Below are 25083 nucleotides of genomic sequence, written 5' to 3'. Positions count from 1 at the left end.
ACCTGGGCGGTGATCACGGGTATATACTTATATACTTTATACATGACACATGTGATGACTAAAGTCAGGTCGGCTCGTAGGAGTACCCGCAAGTGGATCTTTGTGGCGGAGCGACAGGGCAGGTTGAGACCACCCAGGTGAGAGGTGGGCCTGGCCCTGGTCGGCGTTCGCGGTTACTTAACACGCTTAACGAGATCTTGGTATTTGATCTGAGTCTGGCCATTTGGTCTATACGCACTAGCCATCTACGCGGGAGTAGTTATGGGTATCCCGGCGTCGTGGTATCAGCCGAAGCCTTCTTGACGTCAGCGACTGAGTGGCGCGCGCCGGATTGGACTGGAACGCCACTAGGCTAGGTCTGCTTCCGGCCGCGTACGCAACGTGCAGGTGTGCATAGGGCGATGGGCCCAGACCCCTGCGCGCATAGGGTTAGACCGGCGTGCTGACCTCTCTGTTGTGCTTAGGTGGGGCTGCGACGCGTTGATCTTACGAGGCCGGGCATGACCCAGGAAAGTGTGTCCGGCCAAATGGGATCGAGCGTGTTGGGTTATGTGGTGCACCCCTGCAGGGAAGTTTATCTATTCGAATAGTCGTGTCCCTCGGTAAAAGGACGACCCGGAGTTGTACCTTGACCTTATGACAACTAGAACTGGATACCGAATAAAATACACCCATCCAAGTGCCAGATACAACCCGGTGATCGCTCTCTAACAGGGCGACGAGGAGGGGATCGCCGGGTAGGATTATGCTATGCGATACTACTTGGAGGACTTCAATCTACTCTCTTCTACATGCTGCAAGATGGAGATGGCCAGAAGCGTAGTCTTCGACAGGACTAGCTATCCCCCTTTTATTCTGGCATTCTGCAGTTCAGTCCACTGATATGCCCCTTTACACATATACCCATGCATATGTAGTGTAGCTCCTTGCTTGCGAGTACTTTGGATGAGTACTCACGGTTGCTTCTCTCCCTCTTTTCCCCCTTTCCTTTCTATCTGGTTGTCGCAACCAGATGTTGGAGCCCAGGAGCTAGACGCCACCGTCGACGACGACTCCTACGACACTGGAGGTGCCTACTACTACGTGCAGGCCGCTGACGACGATCAGGAGTAGTTAGGAGGATCCCAGGCAGGAGGCCTGCGCCTCGTTCGATCTGTATCCCAGTTTGTGCTAGCCTTCTTAAGGCAAACTTGTTTAACTTATGTATGTACTCAGATATTGTTGCTTCCGCTGACTCGTCTGTGATCGAGCACTTGTATTCGAGCCCTCGAGGCCCCTGGCTTGTATTATGATGCCTGTATGACTTATTTATGTTGTAGAGTTGTGTTGTGATATCTTCCCGTGAGTCCCTGACCTTGATCGTACACATTTGCGTGCATGATTAGTGTACGGTCAAATCGGGGGCGTCACAGTCCGCCAAGAGCGGGCTGAACGAAGCCTTCACCAGCCTGCTAACAGGCTTCGAGGTATGCGACGTAATATTCTTAGACGCTTTTCATATGAAGAAAAATATGCATGTATATAGATAGTAGCCCCTGAGACTGTGTTCAGTATTGAAAAAAGCCGAACAGAGGATCACATAGTATTCGGAAGAGGTGACGGACTTTTCTATTTTGATAACAGGCTTCCCTGTTGGCGGCAACCACCCAGGCAGCTGAAGTTTCCGAACTCAAGCGGAAGCTGAAGCTGGTTGATGATGATATCGACCGCATTAACAAGCGGTTCGATGAGGCGCAAGGTATGTTTTAAAAGAGCTCATGTATGCCTGAAGTGATATATAAATTCAGAGTTAAGCTCATGCATTGCGATGAATATGATTGCAGGTAGCGCGGCCGAGGTTGAGACCCTCAAGAGCTCCCATGCGCAAGCCAAAGAGCAGGCGAAGGCGAGCAAAGCGGCCGCTGACAAAGCGGCTGCGGATTTAAAGACCGAACAGGTCGCCCGCCACCAGTACGAGGAGAGGGTGGCCGAGGTGGAGCAAGAGCTCAAGGACGCCGCCGGCAAGTGCGAGGCCTTGGAGGAGAAGAATATGGCCCAAGCGGCCGATCTCGCCAAGGCCCTTTAGGAGGTTAAAGAAGCATGGACCGAGGCCCGGGGTGCTCGGGAGGAGATCCGGCAGGCCGAACAGATAGCGACTGGTAAGCCCTTTCTCTTGCAGAGTATATTTGGGGGTCAGAGATATGCCTTGCTCACTCGACTATGGAGTTCTCCAGATGCCTTTGCGGATCTTCCGAGGAGTGCCACCGACGCCGCGCAATTCTTCAGAGCCCATGAGGGGAGCTCAACGGAGAAGCTCTTCTAGTCGCAGTTCTTGGCACCAGAACACCCGGCGCTTTTGAACAACCAGATGAAGCAACTTGCGGAGCTGCATAGGATGTCCGGCTTGGCCATGAAGGACGTCATAGTCCGGCTGTGGCCAATCAAACCCATTCCTAGCAGCTGCTTCGGCCTGGTGAAGCGACTCGTCGACACGCTACCCGGGGTTGAAGCCGTGAAGCGCTCGGCGTGCATAGAGGGTAAGCGGATGGCCTTTGCTCGTGTCAAGATGCACTGAGCAAAGATGAAGGCCACCGTTGTGGCGACCGAGGGCCCACCCGAAGGCAAGGACCACTGCAAGCCGGAGCGGTATTTTGACGATGTCCTGGAGGGTGCCCGATTAGTAGAGGGCCAATGCTCAAAGGATATCATGTTTGAGTGAATGTAATATATTTATCCAGACTATGTGTTATGAACCAAGGCCTGTAATATATGCATGCTTATATCTGAAATTATTTTCCTCCTGTGCGGCCGTTTTCCCCCTGAGAGTTTGCCAGTTGTCGGCTTCAGCCCCCACGTAGATGCTACGGGGGTGTTCGGAATAGCACACGATCACACTTGACCCAACGTCTTGGTCCGTGAAGGAGGTGTTTGCGCAGCGAACTAGGCAATCAGACTATGTGGCTTTATCACTTTCACGTAGCCATAGGAGTTTGACGGCGGGACTAAGTACTAGCCCCTGGTGCGTATGCGGCTATCCGAACCGGGATGCCTTAGGCGCATGACTGGACGAAGGCCAGTCCTTCATATAATACGGAAGAAATCGCAAGAGATTTATAGTAAGTCGCCGAATCACAGACCAGCTCTCGCCATATCATGACAGTCAGTTTTCGGCTTTCTCTACTGAGGTGCTTGACCGGACGAACCAGAAACACACTCGCAGTATTTCTCCCTTTACTACCCTAGCCGAACAAGCAGAACGTAAGGTAGTAACCACAGGAGCCGGGCAACCCAACTATTCACCAAAGACATAATTCGGAGCTGATGCATATAATGCAATATTCGGGACGCCGAAGTATACTCTAAAAGTTTTCAGACTTTTTGAAAATATGTGTGGCCGAATAGAGCCCCTGGCATTTAAGCCGTACCGAAGTATATATGGTAATCCGACGCAAAGAAGGAATACAAATTTGTGGAATAAACCAATACCGGACAGGGATTGGTGAATAACTGTTTCCATTATAATCTGATTGATACGTCAAAACGTGCTATTACAGATGATGCCATAAGGATCAAGGCTATTTTACATGCCGAAATTTGTACACAAGGGGGAGCTGTATACGGGGCCTAAAGAAAAGATGGTCTTGAAGATCTCATTGATGCCCTGCCACACATCTGCTCCGCTTTCGCCTTTGTGAAAAAAATCCTTTGAGAGGAGCGGTCCACGGTCATTTATACAAAAACAGGCCCGGAAAGAGCCCTTGCACGACCGTGGAATAGCTAGGTTTTAATGCACCTGTGGTATGAAAAAAAAAGATCAAAGAAGAAAGGTTAAGGTCAAATAGGGTCGAGCCGCACTATAGACCTTGTCCGCATTGTGCCTCCGTCGTTGCCCAGGGTATTTTGAGTGCGTAATTATGCACGCGCGGTACATATGCCATGGATATGTTTGGCGATCGACGGAGGCAAAACTGCTAGTCGAACTCTGGATCGACGGAGCTGTCATTCTGAAGAGTAGGCCGGACTCGCTTAATAGTGTCCGGGGCCTTGATGGCCGATTATTTATTTGGCTTGATGAGGCCGCTCTGTACCTTGGCTGCAAGGGCCGCGGTGTGCTCCTCAGTACAGAGGGAGCGCTCCATGTTTCCATTGACAGTGATAATGCCACGGGGTCCAGGCATTTTGAGCTTTAAGTAAGCATAATGCAGGACTGCATTGAAGCGGGCGAAGGCGGTTCGTTCGAGCAATGCATGATAACCACTGCGGAAGGGGACAATGTCGAAGATCAAGTCTTCGCTTCGGAAGCTATCCGGTGAACCGAAGACTACTTTCAATGTTAAGGAACCCGTGCAGCGGGCCTCGACGCCGGGTATCACTCCTTTAAAGGCGGTGTTACTAGGCTTGATTCTTGACGGGTCAATATCCATTTTACGGATAGTGTCTTGATATATCAGGTTAAGACTGCTGCCGCCGTCCATCAGGACTCGAGTGATATGGTATCCGTCGATGATTGGATCGAGGACCATGGCTGCCGAACCTCCATAACGGATACTGGTCGGGTGGTCCCTGCAATCGAAGGTGATCAGACAAGCCGACCACGGGTTGAATTTAGGGGTGACAAGCTCTATGGCGTAGACGTCCCTTAGCGCGCGTTTGCGCTCCCTCTTCGGAATATGCGTGACATATATCATATTCACTATTTTCACCTCAGGGGGGAATTTCTTTTGTCCCCCTGTGTTCGGTGGGCGGGTGATACGTCTCCAACGTATCTATAATTTTTTATTGTTCCATGCTGTTTTATTATCAATCTTGCATGTTTTATAATCATTTTATAGTAATTTTATATCATTTTTTGGTACTAACCTATTGACATAGTGCCAAGCGCCACTGTTTTTTCCATGTTTTTTACATAGCAGGAAATCAATATCAAACGGAGTCCAAATGCCACGAAACTCCATGATGATTTTTTATGGGCCAGAAGGAAGGCAATGGGCCCTGGTTGCACCTGGGGGGTGCCCCGAGGGGGCACAACCCACCAGGGCGCGCCAGGAGGCCCAGGCGCGCCCTGGTGGGTTGTGCCCACCTCGGGTGCCCCCCAGATCGCCTCTTTGCTCTATAAATAGCCCAAAAATCCTAGAACCCTAGAAGCATAATATTCATCCAGTTGCCGCAGAGTCCAGAACCACCAGATCCAATCTAGACACCATCACGAAGGGGTTCACCACTTCCATTGGTGCCTCTCCGATGATGCGTGAGTAGTTCTTTCTAGACCTTCAGGTCCGTAGTTAGTAGCTAGATGGCTTTCTCTTTCTCTTTCAATTCTCAATACAATGGTCTCTTGGAGATCCATATGATGTAACTCTTTTGCGGTGTGTTTGTTGGGATCTGATGACCTTCGAGTTTATGATCAGTTATATCTTTTTATATCCATGAAAGTTATTTGAGTTTCTTTGATCTCTTATATGCATGATCTCTTATAGCCTCGTATTTCTTCTCCGATATTTGGGTTTTGTTTGGCCAACTTGATCTATTTATCTTACAATGGGAAGAGGTGCCCGGTAGTGGGTTCGATCTTACGGTGCTTGATCCCAGTGACAGAAAGGGAACTGACACGTATGTATCATCGCTACTAAGGATAAAAAGATGGGATCTATATCTACCGCCATAGATAAACGGATCTTGTCTACACCATGTCATCATTCTTATTGGATTACTCTGTTTTTCCATAAACTTAATACACTAGATGCATGCTGGATAGCAGTCGATGTGTGGAGTAATAGTAGTAGATGCAGGCAGGAGTCAGTCTACTAATCTTGGACGTGATGCCTATGTAATGATCATTGCCTGGATATCGTCATAATTATTTGAAGTTCTATCAATTTCCCAACAGTAATTTGTTTACCCACTGTTTGCTATCTTTCTCGAGAAAAGCCACTAGTGAAACCTACGGCACCCCGGGTCTTCTTTCTCATATATTTGCTTTGCGATCTATTTTATTTGCTCTTTTTATTCAGATCTATTAAACCAAAAATACAAAAATACTTTGCTGCACTTTATTTTATTTGCGATCTATTATTTCAATCTATTACAACTTTCTCCCGTCAACACGCAATTTCTGGCGCCGTACCCCGGAAGGGATTGACAACCCCTTTAACACGTCGGGTTGTGAGGTGTTGTTATTTGTGTGCAGGGGCTGTTTACGTTGTGTTGCTTGGTTCTCCTACTGGTTCGATAACCTTGGTTTCATTTCTGAGGGAAATACCTACCGCCGTTGTGCTGCATCATCCCTTCCTCTTTGGGAAAATACCGACATAGCTTCAAGCGACATCAAAAGGAAATTTCTGGCGCCGTTGCCGGGGAGGATCTTCAACATAACCAGGTTCCTAATCACAAATCTCATCTCCTTGCAACTTACATTATTTTCCATTCGCCTCTCTTTTTCTGTTCGCTGTTTTCTTGCCGGATCTGTTTTTGTGTGTGAGATCTTGTTTGCCGTTATGGAAAATTCCTTCTCTATTGCTTGCACCCCCGAGAACGAGGTTCTCAACTTTAAACAAAGGGGAGGAGAAAGTTTAAAAGATGCTTGGTATAGAATTTGCAATGCTCATAATAGATCTATCCGTAAGCAATCTACAGTTGTGCTTCTGCGTTGTTTTTATGTCGGCATCACCGCTTGGTATAGATTCGTCCTTGACACGATTACCGGTGAAATTTCTTAATGAGTCCTCCTTTTGATGCTCTTAATGCTATGGGAAATTTAGTGGGCTCACCCCCTCTTATGGTTAATGAAACAATTTTGACTCTTGAGCATGTTATGGAAAGACTAGATGCTATCGAAAAGAAAATGCTCACCGAAGATCATATGGAAATTATACATAAAAAGATGCATAATTTTGCCACTAATCTTGGATCAAAAGCGGGCGATATTTTTAAGTTGTTAAAAGAGAGGGGTGCTTTAATCCATGAAAGAATAGAAGAAAGTCCGTCTCGGATTGATAAATTGGAAGAAATCTTTAGTAATCTAAGCACGGCTCTTACTACCACTAAAATTATTGAGGAAACTCTCGTAAAGAGTAGGATATCCAAAAACAAGGGTGCAACTTCTAATGATAAAGGAGATCTTAAGATGATTAATATTCACCCTGATTTTGTTGAAGTGATAAGAGATCCTTTTTGCAAGAATGGAATCTTTGAATTTATTCCTAGGAGTGTTGTTATTGAAAATCTATATGCTAAATCTTTGAGGGATTCTAAGTGTTTGATTGAAGAGTTGGACAAACATGACAAAACTTAGATCCTTGCCTTACGCCTAGCTAAGGGCGTAAAACTATAGCGCTTGTTGGGAGGCAACCCAATGAATAAAATTTATTTTTACTTTTTGCTTTCTGTTCTTGTGTGTTAGCACAATTATGCTACTGTTATGATTGTGTTTTTTGTGTTTTAATTAGTGTTTGTGTCAAGTAAAGCCTTTAGGATCTTCTTGGGTGATAGTTGTTTGAACTTGCTGAAAAAGACAGAAATTTTGTGCTCATGAAAATAATTTTCATAAATCACAAAAAAGAGCTTTTGCTCTGATTCTTTTTCCAGAAGATTAATATACAAATTACCCTGGTCGTCCTAATTTGGTAGAATTTTTGGAGTTACATAAGTATTCGCTAAAGTCAGATTACTACAGACTGTTATGTTTTGACAGATTCTGTTTTCTTTGTATTGTGTGCTTATTTTGATGGCTCTATGGTTTTCTTTGATGAGTTTTTTCCATAGAAAAGTTGGAATACAGTAGATATAATACAAAAACAAAATATGAATTGGTTTGATACAACACTTATAGTAGTGGCTTGCTTTCTTATACTAACGGATCTCATAAAGGTTTTGTTGAGTTTTGTGTGATTGAAGTTTTCAAGTTTTGGGTTATCTTACGATGGATGAAGGAAGGATGCAAGAGCATAAGCTTGGGGATGCCCCGGCATCCCAAGCTATTATTCAAGAATGAGCAACCAACTAAGCTTGGGGATGCCCCTGAGTGGCATCCCCGCTTTCTTCCAACAACTATCAGTATTTTACTCGAGGCTATATTTTTATTCATCACATATATGTGTTTTGCTTGGAGCGTCTTGTATGATATGTGTCTTTGCTTGTTTTATTTTGTGTTTTAAGTCATCAATCCTTGCTGGACACACTTGTTTGAGAAAGCCAAAATTATATCATGACTTGTTAGAATTGCTCTATGTGCTTCACTTAACTCTTTTATGAGCTAGGACTTGCTCTAGTGCTTCACTTATATCTTTTTGAGCACGGTGTGCTTAGTATTTTTGAAGAAATGCTCTCTTGCTTCACTTAGATTTATTTGAGAGTTAGTAAAATTTTGAAGAAATTCTCTCTTGCTTCACTTAAATTATTTTAAGAGAAAGGAAATTTGTTATGCTCATGATCTTCACTTATATTTGTTTGAGCTTATGAAAAGCAACACATGAAAATTAGTCCCAAAGTGATAGATATCCAAGAAGGATAAAGTAAAATAATGTCATGAAGATCATTGGACAAAATAAACTTGATTCTTAGTAATAGTTTTGAGATATGATCATGTGATATGTGCGTTATATTGATGAGTAATTGTGCTCTAGTAAGAATATTGGTGTTAAGGTTTGTGATTCCCTATGCATGCCCGAAAGTCAGTAATCATGCAATGAAAATATATCCTACTTGTGGTGCATTATTCGGTGTTAATTATGCTTAATGCTTGCTTATGAGATTATTCTTTTCTTGGTTGGTCGCTTCTCAATCTTTTTGCTAGCCTTCATTTTGCACTAAGTATGACCTCTACTGTGCATCCAAAATCCTTTAAACCAGTTTTGCCACATGAGTCCACTATATCTACCTATATGTGGTATGCTTTTGCCGTTCTAAGCAAATTTGCATGTGCCATCTCTAATTTTCAAAATAAACTTCTCTTTTGTGTGTTTGTTTCGCTCGTGGAACGGTAACGGGTGGCTAATATTTTCCATGCTAGATGTGTTATTCTCACGATGAGTGTGTATTCACTTGTCATTGCACAAGAGTAAGGAAAAGGTCTTAGGGATGCCCAGTCCCAAAATGCAAAAATGAATTTACTTTATGTTGTCAAATAATAAATTCCTTGGAAAGTGTTGGTATGGAGGGCACCCGTGGATACGGTTAGCCATGGAAAGTGAAAGTATGATGGAAAAAGGAATAAACTTTATTTTCTGTTTGGGAACCGCCTATGGCATATCTAGCATGGAAAGTGTTCGTAGCTCTACGTCATTTTCGTTGGTGGGATGGATACACCTCCCAAAATATTTTTATCTCTATTTTTTTCGCTTTGAGCTCCGGCACCTCTACAAATCCCTACTTCCCTCCGCGAAGGGCCTTTCTTTTACTTTATGCAATTTTTATTTTTATTTTGAGTCTCCATCTTCTCTTACAAAAAGCACCAACTAGGAGGCAATATGATCATGCTTAAGTATTGGGTGTAGTTAATATTCGAGTGTGTTTCATGAATGGATCAATGTTTGAGCATGATGGGCTAGGGATAACTTGTTTTAGCATTGATATTTTGAAAGACATGGTTGCTTGTTGATATGCTTGAGTATCTAAATTATTATGTCAAAACTAGACTATTGCTTTGAATCACATAAAAGTCCAAATGTTCATGCTATAAAGAAAAGAATATGATATGACTTGATGAACAACACTTCACATCAAAAATTCTGTTTTTATCACTTACCTACTCGAGGACGAGTAGGAGTTAAGCTTGGGGATGCTGATACGTCTCCAACGTATCTATAATTTTTTATTATTCCATGCTGTTTTATTATCAATCTTGGATGTTTTATAATCATTTTATAGTCATTTTGTTTCATTTTTTGGTACTAACCTATTGACATAGTGCCAAGTGCCACTTGCTGTTTTCCATGTTTTTTACATCGCAGGAAATCAATATCAAATGGAGTCCAAATGCCACGAAACTCCACGATGATTTTTTATGGGCTAGAAGGAAGGCAATGGGCCCTGGTTGCACCTAGGGGGTGCCCCGAGGGGGCACAACCCACCAGGGCGCGCCAGGAGGCCCAGGCGCGCCCTGGTGGGTTGTGCCCACCTCGGGTGCCCCCCGGACCGCCTTTTTGCTCTATAAATAGCCCAAAAATCCCAGAACCCTAGAAGCGTCGAGGAAATATTCATCCAGCCACCGCAGAGTCCAGAACCACCAGATCCAATCTAGACACCATCATGGAGGGGTTCACCACTTCCATTGGTGCCTCTCCGATGATGCGTGAGTAGTTCTTTGTAGACCTTCGGGTCTGTAGTTAGTAGCTAGATGGCTTTCTCTCTCTCGCTGAATTTTCAATACAATGGTCTCTTGGAGATCCATATGATGTAACTCTTTTGCGATGTGTTTGTTGGGATCTGATGAACTTCGAGTTTATGCTCAGTTATATCTTTTTATATCCATGAAAGTTATTTGAGTTTCTTTGATCTCTTATATGCATGATCTCTTATAGTCTCGTATTTCTTCTCCGATATTTGGGTTTTGTTTGACCAACTTGATCTATTTATCTTGCAATGGGAAGAGGTGCCTGGTAGTGGGTTCAATCTTACGGTGCTTGATCCCAGTGACAGAAAGGGAACCGACATGTATGTATCGTCGCTACTTTTTTTTAACATAGTACAGACGCAAGCGCTCATATACACGCGCATACACTCACCCCTATGAACGTACACACGCGCACCCCACCCCTATGAGCACCTCCGAAAGACTGAGCCGGCATATCATCTTGAAATTTACGAAGTCACCGTAGCCACCTCGTCGTCGACGGGAACGTCTCCTCCCATTGAATGCGCATCGCCGTAAATCCTGAAATAAATCCAGGAATAAATGTGAGCACCAGGACTTGAACCCTGGTGGGCTGGGGATACCACAGTCCCTCTAACCATCCAACCACAGGTTGGTTCGCATATCATCGCTACTAAGGATAAAAAGATGGGATCTATATCTACCGCCATAGATAAACGGATCTTGTCTACATCATGTCATCGTTCTTATTGCATTACTCCATTTTTCCATGAACTTAATACACTAGATGCATGCTGGATAGCGGTCGATGTGTGGAGTAATAGTAGTAGATGCAGGTAGGAGTCGGTCTACTAATCTTGGACGTGATGCCTATGTAATGATCATTGCCTGGATATCGTCATAATTATTTGAAGTTCTATCAATTGCCCAACAGTAATTTGTTTACCCACCGTTTTCTATCTTTCTCGAAAGAAGCCACTAGTGAAACCTACGGTCCCCCGGTCTTCTTTCTCATATATTTTCTTTGCAATCTATTTTATTTGCTCTTTTTATTCAGATCTATTAAACCAAAAATACAAAAATACTTTGCTACACTTTATTTTATTTGCGATCTATTATTTCAATCTATTACAACTTTCTCCCGTCAGCACGCAATTTCTGGCGCCATACCCCGAAAGGGATTGACAACCCCTTTAACACGTCGGGTTGCGAGGTGTTGTTATTTGTGTGCAGGGTTTGTTTACGTTGTGTTGCTTGGTTCTCCTACTGGTTTGATAACCTTGGTTTCATTTCTGAGGGAAATACCCACCGCCGCTGTGCTACATCATCCCTTCCTCTTTGGGGAAATACCGACGTAGCTTCAAGCGACATCAGCGGGGCTCATCATCGTCCTCGCTTGGCGGCCCTTTCCCCTTGTGTTCTGTATTTAACTTACCGGCATGTTTGAAGACCCAACAGTTTCTGTTGGAATGATTGGCCGGCTTGTCAGGGGTGCCATGAATCTGGCAAGGCCGATCGAGTATTTTGTCCAAATTAGATGGACCATCTTTATTTCCTTTGAATGGCTTCTTCCGCTGACAGGATTTAGAGCCACTGAATCCGGCGTTAACCGTTGTGTCTTCAGTTTCTTCGTTGTTGTTTCGACGCTTATGTTTGTTGCGTCGTGGCCCGCCGTTGCCATCCCTGGCTTCGGAGGTGCCAGGGTCGCTGGTACTGTTGCTTCTACGAGCCAACCAGTTGTCCTCTCCCGCGTAGAAGCGGGTCATGAGTGCGGTAAGAGCTGCCATAGACTTCGACTTTTCCTGACCGAGGTGTCGGGCGAGCCATTCGTCGCAGACGCTATGCTTAAAGGCCGCGAGGGCCTCGGCGTCCGGACAGTCGACGATTTGGTTCTTTTTAATTAAGAACCTAGTCCAGAGTTTGCGGGCTGACTCTCCGGGTTGCTGGACTATATGACTAAGGTCATCGGCATCCGGAGGCCGGACATAGGTGCCTTGGAAGTTGTCTCAAAAGGCATCCTCCAAATCTTCCCAGCTGCCAATGGAGTTCTCTGGGAGGCTGTTTAACCAGTGTCATGCTGGTCCTTTCAGCTTTAGGGGGAGGTATTTAATGGCGTGGAGATCGTCACCGCGAGCCATGTGAATATGGAGAAGAAAATCATCAATCCATACCGCGGGATCTGTCGTTCCATCGTATGATTCAATGTTTATGGGTTTAAACCCTTCTGGAAACTGGTGCCGCATTACCTCATCGGTAAAGCATAAGGGGTGTGCGGCGCCTCTGTATCAGGCAACGCCACGACGGAGTTCGGATGACATCCGTGTTCGGTTTTCAGCCCGGGTGAGGTTATGCATATCGCGCCAAGCTTGATGGTCCTCATCTCGCGTTGGGGTACGCCCCCTTGATCCATAGATTGATCTAGCCTGGCCGGCTCTATTGTCCAGGTCCTGGCGTAAGTCATAGGTGTATCCGGGAGCCGCCACCTCTTTGCCTCTACGGCGAGGTGGTGCGGGTTGATGTTCGGCATAAGCAGCCGCTTTGTCTCGCCCATGTGGTGGTCGGTCTGGTTCATCAGCACGGTCATATCTTGACGGTATTGGCTCAAGGGCCTCATCGTCAAATTTTGGCAGTAGCCGACGCTTCGGATAACTCTTTGTTGGGCGCTCGAGGCCATATTCCTCGGCGGCTAGGACCTGGGTCCATCTGTCATTGAGCGTATCCTGTTCGGCCTGAAGCTGTTGTTGTTTCTTTTTTAGGCTCCTCGCAGTTGCGATTAGCTGTCGCTTGAAGCGTTCTTGCTCGAGGGGTTCCTCTGGCACGATGAAATCTTCGTTGCCGAGGTTGACATCCTCCTCGGAGATCGGTAGTTACTATCCTCCGAATCCTCATTCCCGACCGGCTCGTCTGGGTTAACTTGTCCCTCCTCCCACTCATCCTGCTCGGACGCTGGCTCGACCGGGTCTTCGTGATCTTCGGCATCATCCGGAGTGTTATTGTCTCCCGTGCCAGTATTGCTTTCCTTTTCGCGATGCGATTTTCAGCGGCGCCGCTGACATCGACGTTTTGGTGGTTCCTTGAAGGGCTTATCCTCGCTTGGATCCTTCCTGCCGTCGTCGTCATCCTTTTTAGGTGTATCCACCATATACACATCATATGTGGAGGTGGCCGTCCAACGCCCGGTAAAGGGCGGGTCTTGGCCTGGTTTGTCTCCGGCATCCTCGTCCATGCCGTCGATGTCTTCGGAGGCGTAGTCGAGCATGTCGGTTAAGTATTCGATAGTGGCTACCAAGTGGGTGGTGGGTGGGACACAAAATTCCCTGCGCTCAGCCCCTAGTTCGGGCTGGGCGTGGTTCGGAAGCGATACTTCCGTAATGGCGAGGGATCGCATTAAGTCCAAGGCCTCGCTTAGGAGCGAAGGCCGGACGGGGAACCGAGAACCTGCGGGGCTGGGCATGGCAGATTCTACCATGCTATGCTCACTAGACGCAGACCTTGAGAGTTCGGAGTTGGCATCCAGAGGCGAGTTCGGCTCTCCGATGACAGGGAGAGTCGTGCTTAATTCCAGGCTCGCCGAAGACATAGTTGCCTCTGGTCTTGCTCCGTGGTAGGAGAGAGTCCGGTGGGTTTTAAACTCCCATCTTCGGATGAGGTAGTCCGCTCTGGATCTACAGCCAAGGCAGGGGTGATAGTTGATCTTTGAGTGGTGCCTGATGATGGATCCGATGGGTTTCCTTCTTGGAGATGAGGAACAGCGGTCGAGGTCGTGAACCCTTCGAAGATCAAATCTCCTCGGATATCAGCGACGTAATTCAGGCTCCCGAATCTGATCTAATGACTAGGGGCGTAGCTGTCGATCTGTTCAAGGTGACCAATTGAATTGGCACGCAGAGCGAAGCCACCAAACACAAAAAGCTGACCGGGGAGGAAAGTTTCCCCGGAAACGGCATCGTTGTTGATGATCGAACGAGCCATCGAACCTTCTGCTGACGACACAGTGGAACTGTCAATGAAAGCACCAATGTCGGTGTCAAAACCGGCCGATCTCGGGTAGGGGGTCCCAAACTGTGCGTCTGAGGATCAAAGGTAACATGAGACAAAGGGGACACAATGTTTACCCAGGTTCGGGCCCTCTTAATGGAGGTAAAACCCTACTTCCTGCTTGATTGACTTTGATGAGTATAGGGGTTACAAGAGTTGATCTACCTCGAGATCGTAATGGCTAAACCCTAGATGTCTAGCCTATATGAATTCTGATAGCCTCTACGGACTAAACCCTCCGGTTTATATAGACACCGGAGGGGCCTAGGGTTGTACAGAGTCGGCTTGCAGAAGAAGGAAAGTACATATCCGGACACCAATCTTGCCATCCACACATAGGAGAGTCCTATTCGGACACGGAGGAAGGCCTTCTACCTTGTATCTTCACGGCCCATCAATCCGGCCCACATCACACAGCCCGGACACCCGAGGACCCCATAACCCAGGACTCCCTCACCGACCGATCAAGTACCAAACGTACGGCACCTCCGAGTTCTGCACACGTTCAGCTCGATGACGTCCCTCGTCCTCTTGATCCAGCAAAGGTGTCGAGTAATAAGATGAGTTCCGTCATCATGACGGCGTGATGACGGTGATGGTGAAGTGATCCGCGCAGGGCTTCTCCTAAGCACTACGAAGATATGACCGGAGGCGTAAACTGTGGAGGGGGGCGCCGCACACGGCTAACAATTGTTGGTGTGTGTTCTAGGCGCCCCCTCCCCATGTATATATAGGTGGGAGGGGGAGGGGAGCAGCCTTGGGGCGTCCCAAGTAGGAGGAATCCTACTTGGGGTCCTATCCCAATTTGCCCCCCCTTTCCTTTTTACCGGAAGGGGGAAAAGGGAAGAGGGAAGGAAGGAAGGAAAGGGGGGGGGGCGAACCCCCTCTTCCTTCTCCTATTCGGCCTCCTGCCTAAGGGGGGGTGCCACCCCTTGTGGGCTCTCTTATGGCCCATAAGGCCCATTATTCCCCCCGGGGGGTTCCGGTAACCCTCCCCCCCGGTACTCCGATAAATACCCGATACTACGGGAAACACTTTCGGTGTCCGAATACTATCATCCTATATATCAATCTTTACCTCTCGACCATTTCGAGACTCCTCGTCATGTCTGTGATCTCATCCGGGACTCCGAACAACATTCGGTCATCAAATCACATAACTCATATAATACTAAATCGCCGTTGAACGTTAAGCGTGCGGACCCTACGGGTTCGAGAACTATGTAGACATGACCGAGAAACCTCTCCAGTCAATAACCAATAGCAGAACCTGGATGCTCATATTGGTTCCCACATATTCTACGAAGATCTTTATCGGTCGAACCGTAATGACAACATACGTTATTCCCTTTGTCATCGGTATGTTACTTGCCCGAGATTCGATCATCGATATCTTCATACCTGGTTCAATATCGTTACCGGAAAGTCTTTTTACTTGTTCCGTAATACATCATCCCGCAACTAACTCATCAGTCACTTTGCTTGCAAGGCTTCTTATGATGTGTATTACCGAGAGGGCCTAGAGATACCTCTCCGATACTCGGAGTGACAAATCCTAATCTCGATTTATGCCAACTCAACAAACACCTTCGAAGATACCTGTAGAGCATCTTTATAATCACCCAGTTATGTTGTGACGTTTGATAGCACACAAGGTATCCCTCTGGTATCCGGGAGTTGCATAATCTCATAGTCAAAGGAATATGTATTTGACATGAGGAAAGCAATAACAATAAAACTGAACGATCAATATGCTAAGCTAACGGATGGGTCTTGTCCATCACATCATTCTCCTAATGATGTGATCTCGTTATCAAATGACAACTCATGTCCATGGTTAGGAAACCTTAACCATCTTTGATCAACGAGCTAGTCAAGTAGAGGCTCACTAGGGACACGATGTTTGTCTATGTATTCACACATGTATTTGGGTTTCCGATCAATACAATTCTAGCATGAATAATAAAAATTTACCATGAATAAGGAAATATAAAATAACAACTTTATTATTGCCTCTAGGGCATATTTCCTTCACGAGTACCCCACATGGTTCTTTCAAAAACATTGGGAGATTTGTGGACCCGCTGTTACAAAGGCGAGGCTGCCTGCACTCCGCCTCCTTCTGTACCCAATGTTTTTGAAATCCGCGGAAAGTCTAAAATTGTCAAAAGCTGAGAGAGTACATGGCCGTATATTTTGTGGTGTTCGGTGCACATGGCAAAGTGCAGATGACAAGTACAGAAGGAGACGGAGTGCTATAGCTGTGGGACATGCCAGAGACTATCCAGAAAAAAGGGTGAGACAACTGGGAATTTGACTCAGCGTGACAGAGTGCAACGGTGAATTTCCTTCAAATTCCAGACAGATGGTCTTTTCTTGTGAGTGAGACAGATGGTCAAGAAAGAACGGTGATGTTGAGTTCAGGTAGCTCTTATGTGTGGCGTCCAATATGTGAATTGTTCACTTTCACGCAGATCGATATGTGATAGAGTTGAATGGATACTCTGAAAGTTGGAAGCACAAAGTAGAGTAAAGAGGAACTTAATTTTGCTCAAGCATTGACTGCGAAGAAGACAAGAAGGGACTACAGTTGCAGGTGGAATCACATGGAGTCTTAGAGTAGCGGTGGTACTCATGGTATAATCTCAAGTCCAAAGTACATGAAGATTCGACGCATGGATGAATCCAAGGTGGTGAAGAATATTCGCCGAGGTGGAGTTTGTTAGAATTGTGTCGAATATTATTGTACAAGGTAGGTTACAGTGGGATTCTGAGTCGTATGATGTGTAGATAGAATATGAAGCTGTGTCCTAATAAGACACTTGTATTCTAGGCTTCTTATATAATTAAGGGGTAGACACATGATGTAACTTGGGAAAGTATCAGGTACTCCCGTCTTGAGGTACTCCTGGTGCTCCAAATTGAAAAAAGTCATTCTTAATTGTAACAAAAAATTACGGTAAAAATGTGAATGTTCACAAGGAATGTACTATAATCCCTAAAAATTTCAGGTCCAAACTTGAAACGCACGTTGAGAAATAAAAATGTGAAATCTAGCATGAATAGTGTAAGAAAAAAGACAAAAGCAACATTGACACTATTCACATCTGGATTTTACCTTTTTTGTTTCTCAATGTGCATTTCGAGTTTGGATATGATATTTTTAGGAGTTGTAGTCGAATACCTTGTGAACATTCATATTTTTTCTGAATTTTTTTGATACATTTAAGAATGATTTTTTTGAATTTGGCGTACCGGGAGTACCCCAAGGATGGGAGTACCTGCTACTTTTCCTAATGTAACCTATGCCAACATAATAGCACAGGCACGCGGGGGTGCTGGCGGCGTGTGTCGGCGCCCGGGCGACCGGTGTGCAGTATTGTAGCGGCGTCATGGGAAGGAGCGCCCGTAGTCAGGTCCCCGGGAACGTAGCCATATCGGTGAACCTCGTAATACCCAGCCACACATGACGGTCATGTTAAAACTCGTCTATATAAGCACCGTCAAGCATCAAGAAATTAGCACAAGAGGCATGAGCTCAGAAACGCCAACCAAAGATAACAAACTGAAAGAGAGGAACAACTCAACATAACACACATCCTCAAGCGAGTTCCAGCCTGCCATAAAAGAATTGTGCTAAAGCCCCCAGGAACTAACACCAAACAGCGTCAATGATTTAGGATTCGCACAAATACCGAACCACATCTACATAAAATCTCCGCATGATGTTTACAGGTCAGAGCATTCAAAAATGCGGGCAGCAACCAGCCACAAAAGAGGCACCAGCCGAAACTTGGTATCATCAGGTTGAACATGCGATAGAATGCGGATGATTTCAGAGATTCCTAAAGGAGTAGGGGGTGCGAAACAGTATCAATAGGCGAACACTCTAGTTTCCTACTTTGCTGGATTGCACACACTATGCGGTAACTGCTATTTGCTTGGGACCATTGAAGCGGCCAGGCCTCCCATTCGCATTCCCGTTCCCGTTGTGGACGGGGCGTGGCTGATGGTGTCCGTTCCCATTCTGGCGGTAGTCATCTCCGTTCTGGCGGTAGCCGTCCCTGTTCTGGCGGAAGCCATCTCCGATCTGGCGGTAGCCGTCCCTGTTCTGGCGGAAGCCATCTCCGTTCTGACGGTAGCCGTCCCTGTTCTGGCGGTAGTCGTCTCCATTCTGGCGGTAGCCGTTCCCGTCCTGACGGTAGTCATTCCTGTTCTGACGGGAGTCATTCTGGCGGTAGTCATTCCCCTGCGCTCCTCGACCATGGCCTGAGTACTCGTTCTGATTTCTGTTATCCTTCCTCATGTTATTGCCATCACGGTAGTTGTTACCATTGTTCACAAAGCCCGCTCCCCGTCCTCTGAAGTTTTCACCATCACGGTAGTTATTGTTGTTCCCAAAGCTCGGCCCCTGACCCCTGAAGTTGTCGCCATCACGGTAGTTGCCATTGTTCACAAAGCCTGCTCCCTGTCCCCTGAAGTTGTCGCCATGGTAACCACCTCTGTCTGGCAGGACCCGACTGCCCCGAGCATTGCCATTGTACTCACTATGGGTGACTCCATTAACAACTGAAAGTTTTTTTGGGGGGAATTAACAACTGAAAGTTATAATCCAAGCATGCAAGGCCTAGAAACCAGCAAAAATATGACTCGCAACGATGGAATTAAACTAAAACAAATATGCAAAGGAGGCAGCATTTACTGTGCACATGGATCAGTTATCAGCAGCATAACTTAATCGGAGATGGGAAGGAAAACAAATTGCAATTTAATTGGTTTCTAACCATCCAGATGCTATCTTATACTACCTCCGTTCGAAATTAAGTGTCGCTGATTTAGTACAAAGTTGTTCATTTTAATTTTTTGAGAGTAAGGACTTCTTTTCAGATGGAAAGCAAGGACACACCAACGGTTGCATATGACATGTCCACCTGTGAAAGGCGGACTAAAACTATGGAAGAAATCATTCTATTTTAGTTGCATATATGACGTGCCGATATCATGATGCAGCTCACCTCGTTTTGGAGTTCGCTTCTCCTCGACATAAGACACATACGAGCCAAAACGAACTTTAAATACCTAAAAGTCAAAACGAGTATTAGTTATAGAGCTCTTGCAACATCTTGCAGATACTTAAAATGCTGAAATGACGATGGACAAGTAGGCCAAGTTACAATTAGCCCTCCACTATTTTAGACAATGTAGCTAAATGTGCTCCAGCTAACTTAAAGTTGCACAAACTGAAACAGAATGCAGCAGCGTAGCTAAATTTAACTTGTAAAGTAATAGCGCGAACTGAGAAAATACACTGGGAGAACAAACCTCGATTGCTGCATTCATTGATTTTTCAGACTCAAATTCAACAAAGCCAAAGCAGAACCCATCAGCCTGCAATGCAAAACTAATGTTAGCAAGCATATGTTTCATAGAAACCAAGCCTACATTCATACAATGTTAACTAACCTGACGGTGTACAACTTGTATACCACGAGGCTTGATTGAACCAAACTTACTGAACTCAGCCTCAACCATTTCGATAGTTGCATTCATAGGCAAGTTCTTCACAAAGATTGAATACCCTTGGTCTGCAAACAAGGTAGTGTTATAGTTCAGTACAACAAAGATATGTGCTTCAATTTTCTATAAAACAGATGGAGAAAGCACAAACCATCAGAAATATTTTGGTCATTTGGAGGCGCAGTATCAGCTGCATGCGTAGTTTTTGCAGGAACAGACGAAGATTTCTCCCCATTTTCAGCTCTCTTTACTGTTGGATTTGGTCTAGGTTTGGGTTTGGGTTTGGGTTTGGTAATGGGTGCTGGCGGTATGCTCTCATTTGTGGCCTTAACCTATCATGCAAGTCACAGAAGCCAGTAAGCGAGCATAACAGATCGAGTTAATTATTATTCCACATCCAGAACTCACTCAATTCTGGCAGTACAATTAGTGGGGGAAACTGCAGGAAAACAAGAGGAAACTTACAATCGATGCATAAGTCTTCTTAATAACATCCTTCTGAGCTGAAGCAGGAGTAGGTGCTACCTCAGGTATCTTAATAGCATCATTCTTAATTTGAGAATTTTCATTTCCAAATGAATTTATGACTTTCTCCTTGCTAGAAATACTCTCTACAGATGGATCCATGACTTCATCACTGATGGAAATATTCTCTGCCGATGGAGTTATGACTTCAGCATCCACAGGAATCGTCTCTGCAGATGGATTTATGACTTCACCATTGGTGGAAATATTCCCTGCAGATGGAAGCTCTGGGTCCATGCTCTCGTTGACAGATGTTTCTGGTCAAATATTGAAATGTCAGCAAGCTATGAAACCATCAGTTCAAAGATGAAATTCCATTACCTGGTTCAGCTGGAAATGGAGCAATCTGAGTGTTTCCATTAACATGGTCAACTAAAGCTTCATTTGTCTCAGCCAATGGCATCTCCGGCACAGCTCGAAGCACATCATTCAAAACAAAATAGCCTCCATTTTCTTGTGGAGCAAGGAAGAATGACTGAACAAATCTATGCTTCACAGTATCAAGCATGGTAAGAGATCCAGTAACCAAAATGAGCACACCACCACCGTGGGATGGCTGAGTATCTACATTATCTAACTGTATCAAACAGCCCTTCATATCTGTAGATAAGAAGTGTTGATTGATAGCCTGGTCAAGCACATCAAACAAGTCAGTTATAACAAATCAGGTGACTAGACATGGATAAACAAGTAACATGTATAAAGTGATATGACCATGTAGCTGATTATACAGTACAGTACATATTAGACAAATTAAATAAGAGATGCTGGAAAAACTATACTTACTGCAGGCAAATGATATTACATGGATTATCCTTAATAATAGTAGTGGAGAAACATTACCTACATGATTTGATTAATTGCACAATACCACCACTACCGCTACTACTACCTGCCCAATTTACAGTAAAAAAAGTACTCTGCGTAGGATACCACATGAGAACATGGAAGTAGTATCCCGTTGTGAATTACCACGCCAAAGCAGCCTGATGATCACAACATGCTAGCAAAATCTACCCTTAAACAAACTAGCTGTTATTTGTCCTCAAGCTATTCTAATTCTAAGTGGCAAATCGTAGAAATGAAGTCCATCAATAGTATCGACGAAAACAAGCTCTGGTATAAAATAAGTGAACGTGTGCCCTGAATTCTAGTTTCCACCTAATCACTTTAATCTATACACCTTATACATAATAGTAAGATCAGAGAACTTACATATGTAGTGGTTATAGATGTCAATGGACCATCAGAATCTGGTCGACCAAGGATACTTTCATCATGATAGAACTTATGGACATGCTCTGGTGACGAACCCAAAACTCTGTAGTATTGTTGAGCAAACGCATTCCCAATCTGTCAGCAAGACCAATCATGTTTAGCAATACTGCTATTATTCTAGATTAATAATAAATAGGATGGAGAAAAACAGTACCACATCCGGATGAAAAGGACGTACGAAATTCCCAGTTGGTGTAGACATTGCTGCACAATAGATGACACTGCTTAGTATCTAATGTTTTGAGACGAATGAATATTGTGTGACGATCGAGCAGCATAAAAAGTTTGTAGCTATTCAAAAACTATCAGAAAGGTTCACAGTAAACTGTAAACATTGTTGCAGGAAAACAAACTGTTGCCTCAAAGGAAAATACAGTGATTGGCTGAGCAACCATCTATAAGGTCCTACAGTTTCCAAACACCCAAACCATTGGCAAATAACTATCAACAACTCAGTATCACAGTGGTCTTTGTCCATCATGAATGGATGCTGACTCATATTTCACGAATTAATGGCACAACTTACATAGCATGTATCACATATATCACTGTAGCCACAGACAATTGGTACAAATATAGCACAATGACAATAACTATCAGATTGAGAAATTTCAGATACAACAATTGGCATTTGAACTCATAATTGTCCCCCAAATTTCTCCCAATCATCACATAAAACAATAAAAAATTATTCAGCAGACTCGACCTAAGCTTATCAACATTGGAAAACCATCACAAAAGCTAGATTTAATTGCTTTCTGCAAAGGAAAATTGACGTCCATATAGAAAAACCAACTCACAATAAGAAAATGATTGAAATTTCAGAATTGAAATGGTAAACTAGCTAACAAAATGAACAAACTATACATCAAAACACCCACTATACCAGCTGCACATAAGCCTATTGCATTGCAAAAATCATGTTCCACGAGGCAAAAGCAATACCAAATGTCTGCAGCACAGTGACATGAAACACCCCCACCAAAATCTGAAAACTTACACGACTCATAAGTTACCTATCTAATGACCACAGCAAAAATTGCATTTCATTATCAGTGCTAGGCTGTTGATACTCCAAACCAGTCAACAGACAACATTAGTTTAATAGTGACTGAGAATCTAGTCTGTCTAGATAAATGAAGGTGACAATTTCACAACAAACACCATTACGCAAACCCCAGCCGGCAACCCATACAATACATCAATTTTTTCGTCAAAAGGAGGCCCTTTCCTTCACCCAAGCAAGTAAACAACATGAAAGCCTGTCCATAACTGCTACGAGACCAATTTATTAAACAACCCACCCAGAATAATCCTTTGTTAATTCACAGAAACACAGTTTTAAACCCACCAAACCCGACCCCCGCATCGACCGACGAAACCCACAAAAGCCACGCCACGACCCCACGACAAGGACAAGCGTGCACCAAGCAAGCCAAGTTGATTGCAGGGAAAGCGTAAAATAAGAACTTGGAACAATGCCAATAACTATCAGATCCTAGATATAGCCCAATGACAATAACTATCAGATTGAGAAAAAATGGATACAGCGTTTGGAACTTGAGCTCATAATTGTTTTCCCAATTTCTCCCAATCATCACACAAAAAAGTAACCATTTATTCAGCAGACTCGACCTGAGCTTATCAACATTGGAAATAAAACAAATCATCAGAAAAGCTAGCTACAACCTCTTTCTGCAAAGGTAAATCGACTACCGTTCAGAGTAACATCCATATAGGGAAAAAAACAACTCACAACAGGAAAATGATTGAACTTTCAGAACTGAAACAGTAAACTTATAGATAACAAAATGAACAAACTATACATGGAACCATCCACTAGACCTGATGCACGTAAGCCTATTGCAATGCAAACAAAGAATGTTCCACGAGGCAAAAGCAAATACTAAATGTCTGCAGCCCGGTGCCATGATGGAGCACTCCAACCAAAATTCTGAAACCACACAAGACACATAAGCTACCTATCTAATGACCACAGCAAAAAAAAAAATGCATTAGATTTGCAGCGCCAGGCCGTCCTGATATTCCAAACGAGTCAACGGCCAACATCAGTTTAATAGCGATTGAGAGTACAGACAAAAAAAGATGACATTTTCACACAAAACATCGTTACGTAAACCCCAGCCAGCCAGCAACCCACACAATACGTCAATTTTGTCGTCAAAGGGAGTCCCTTTCCTTCACCCAAGCACACAGACCACAAGAAAGCTTGTCCGTAGCCGCTCCAGGACCAATTTATGTCCAACAAACAACCCAGACCAGCCCGGTGCTAATCCCCAGGCGACGCGGTTTAAACCCGGAATCCGCCCAGACCGGCAGCATTACACCGCACCAAACCCTACCCCCGCGCAGACCAACGAGACCCACGGGGCCCCTCGAGCCGCGCCACGACGAGGAGGGCGAGCGCGCGCACCGGCCGAACCGAGAGCCGGTCGAACGGAACGGAACGGAGAGCGTAAAACGGGAGAGATCGAGACGCGCGCGCGGGGAGAGGGGAGAGGAGCACTACCTTCCGGACGGAGCACGGGCCGACGGCCGCCGACGGCCACGGGAGGGCGGGCAAACCCTAGCGGAGCGGCTGGGCGACGCGGGTGGCGGGCGGGGCAGTTGGACTGGACTCGATCGAGGAGGCGGAGCGAGAGGGAGAGAGAGAGAGAGAGGAAAGGACAGAGCAGGAGTCGGAGGGGGTTTATAACGGGAAGGGTTTTGGGTGGGGGACGGGTCGCGAATGTTCCCACTGCGTCTCACTGGCTTCTGGGCCCTCACTCGGCAGCTTGCGGTCGGACCGGACCGGACCCGATCGCAGCACGGCTGGGCTCCGTCGGTCCGACCCACGAGTCCGACTTTTCGTTGTTATTATACGACCCCGATGTTGCTCGTCTTTGTTTTTTCTTTTTCTTCTCGAACCCTCCTATCCTGGCGGCGCGGCGGCGGCGCTCCCCTCCCTCACTCTTGACGGCGGCGCGGCGGCCATCCACCTGACCCTCCGTGTGCTCCGCAGTCGCTTTCCACCACCAAGCCCGTACGTCCTCTTCTTCTCTCCTGGGTAGCCTAGCTCGTGCTCTGGCCTGCACGGCTGCACCCAAGCTCCTCCAATCCGCCGCCGCCGACGCCGACGCCGACGCCTCGCACCTCTCACGCGCGTTGCTTCCATCGCCGCCCGCCCCCGTTCTATCTCGTCGCGGCATCGCGTCCCTGCTGTCGCCACCCCGTCCGCAGTATTGGACATTGGTGTTCGAGGTATGAGCTTTTATTTGTCATACAGCGATTCGTTCAAAAAATTAGTCATACAGTGATAGGATATGAATGAAGCCCAAACTAATGAGCCAACGAAATTGTGTGCCGGTGGCCACCATTTTGGCTGGGGTCATAGGCCTCAGTACCCTGGCTTGCAATCGGCACAAGCTTTGAACATT

General features: G+C 45.5%; 1 protein-coding gene across 1 annotated transcript; it reads right to left on the bottom strand.

Annotated features, from left to right (window-relative positions):
- Positions 1 to 17927: 17927 nt before the first annotated feature.
- Positions 17928 to 24317, bottom strand: LOC109767714 (nuclear transport factor 2). Its single transcript, XM_020326436.4, has 10 exons — positions 24177 to 24317; positions 21801 to 21850; positions 21584 to 21721; positions 20690 to 20996; positions 20309 to 20625; positions 19995 to 20175; positions 19790 to 19911; positions 19649 to 19714; positions 19342 to 19405; positions 17928 to 18895 (listed from the first exon to the last, which is right to left on the bottom strand). The coding sequence occupies exons 2-10, from the start codon at positions 21846 to 21848 to the stop codon at positions 18246 to 18248; spliced, it is 1893 nt and encodes a 630-aa protein (XP_020182025.1). The 5' UTR covers positions 21849 to 21850; positions 24177 to 24317; the 3' UTR covers positions 17928 to 18245.
- Positions 24318 to 25083: the final 766 nt, after the last annotated feature.

The sequence above is a fragment of the Aegilops tauschii genome, chromosome 2 (genome assembly GCF_002575655.3).
Source record: "Aegilops tauschii subsp. strangulata cultivar AL8/78 chromosome 2, Aet v6.0, whole genome shotgun sequence".
NCBI classification, from domain to species: domain Eukaryota; kingdom Viridiplantae; phylum Streptophyta; class Magnoliopsida; order Poales; family Poaceae; genus Aegilops; species Aegilops tauschii.
The sequence above is the reverse complement of the archived record's forward strand: the minus strand, read 5'-3'. Positions and strand labels throughout refer to the sequence as shown.

What these genes read in the sequence shown, in the direction of transcription:
- LOC109767714 (XM_020326436.4), bottom strand. Translation starts at nt 21,848, where the DNA reads ATGTCTACACCAACTGGGAATTTCGTACGTCCTTTTCATCCGGATGTG. An exon ending in TCCATTTCCAGCTGAACCAG is followed by an intron (nt 20,626 to 20,689) that starts GTAATGGAATTT and finishes ATATTTGACCAG; the next exon opens with AAACATCTGTCAACGAGAGC. An exon ending in AGAAGACTTATGCATCGATT is followed by an intron (nt 20,176 to 20,308) that starts GTAAGTTTCCTC and finishes CTTGCATGATAG; the next exon opens with GTTAAGGCCACAAATGAGAG.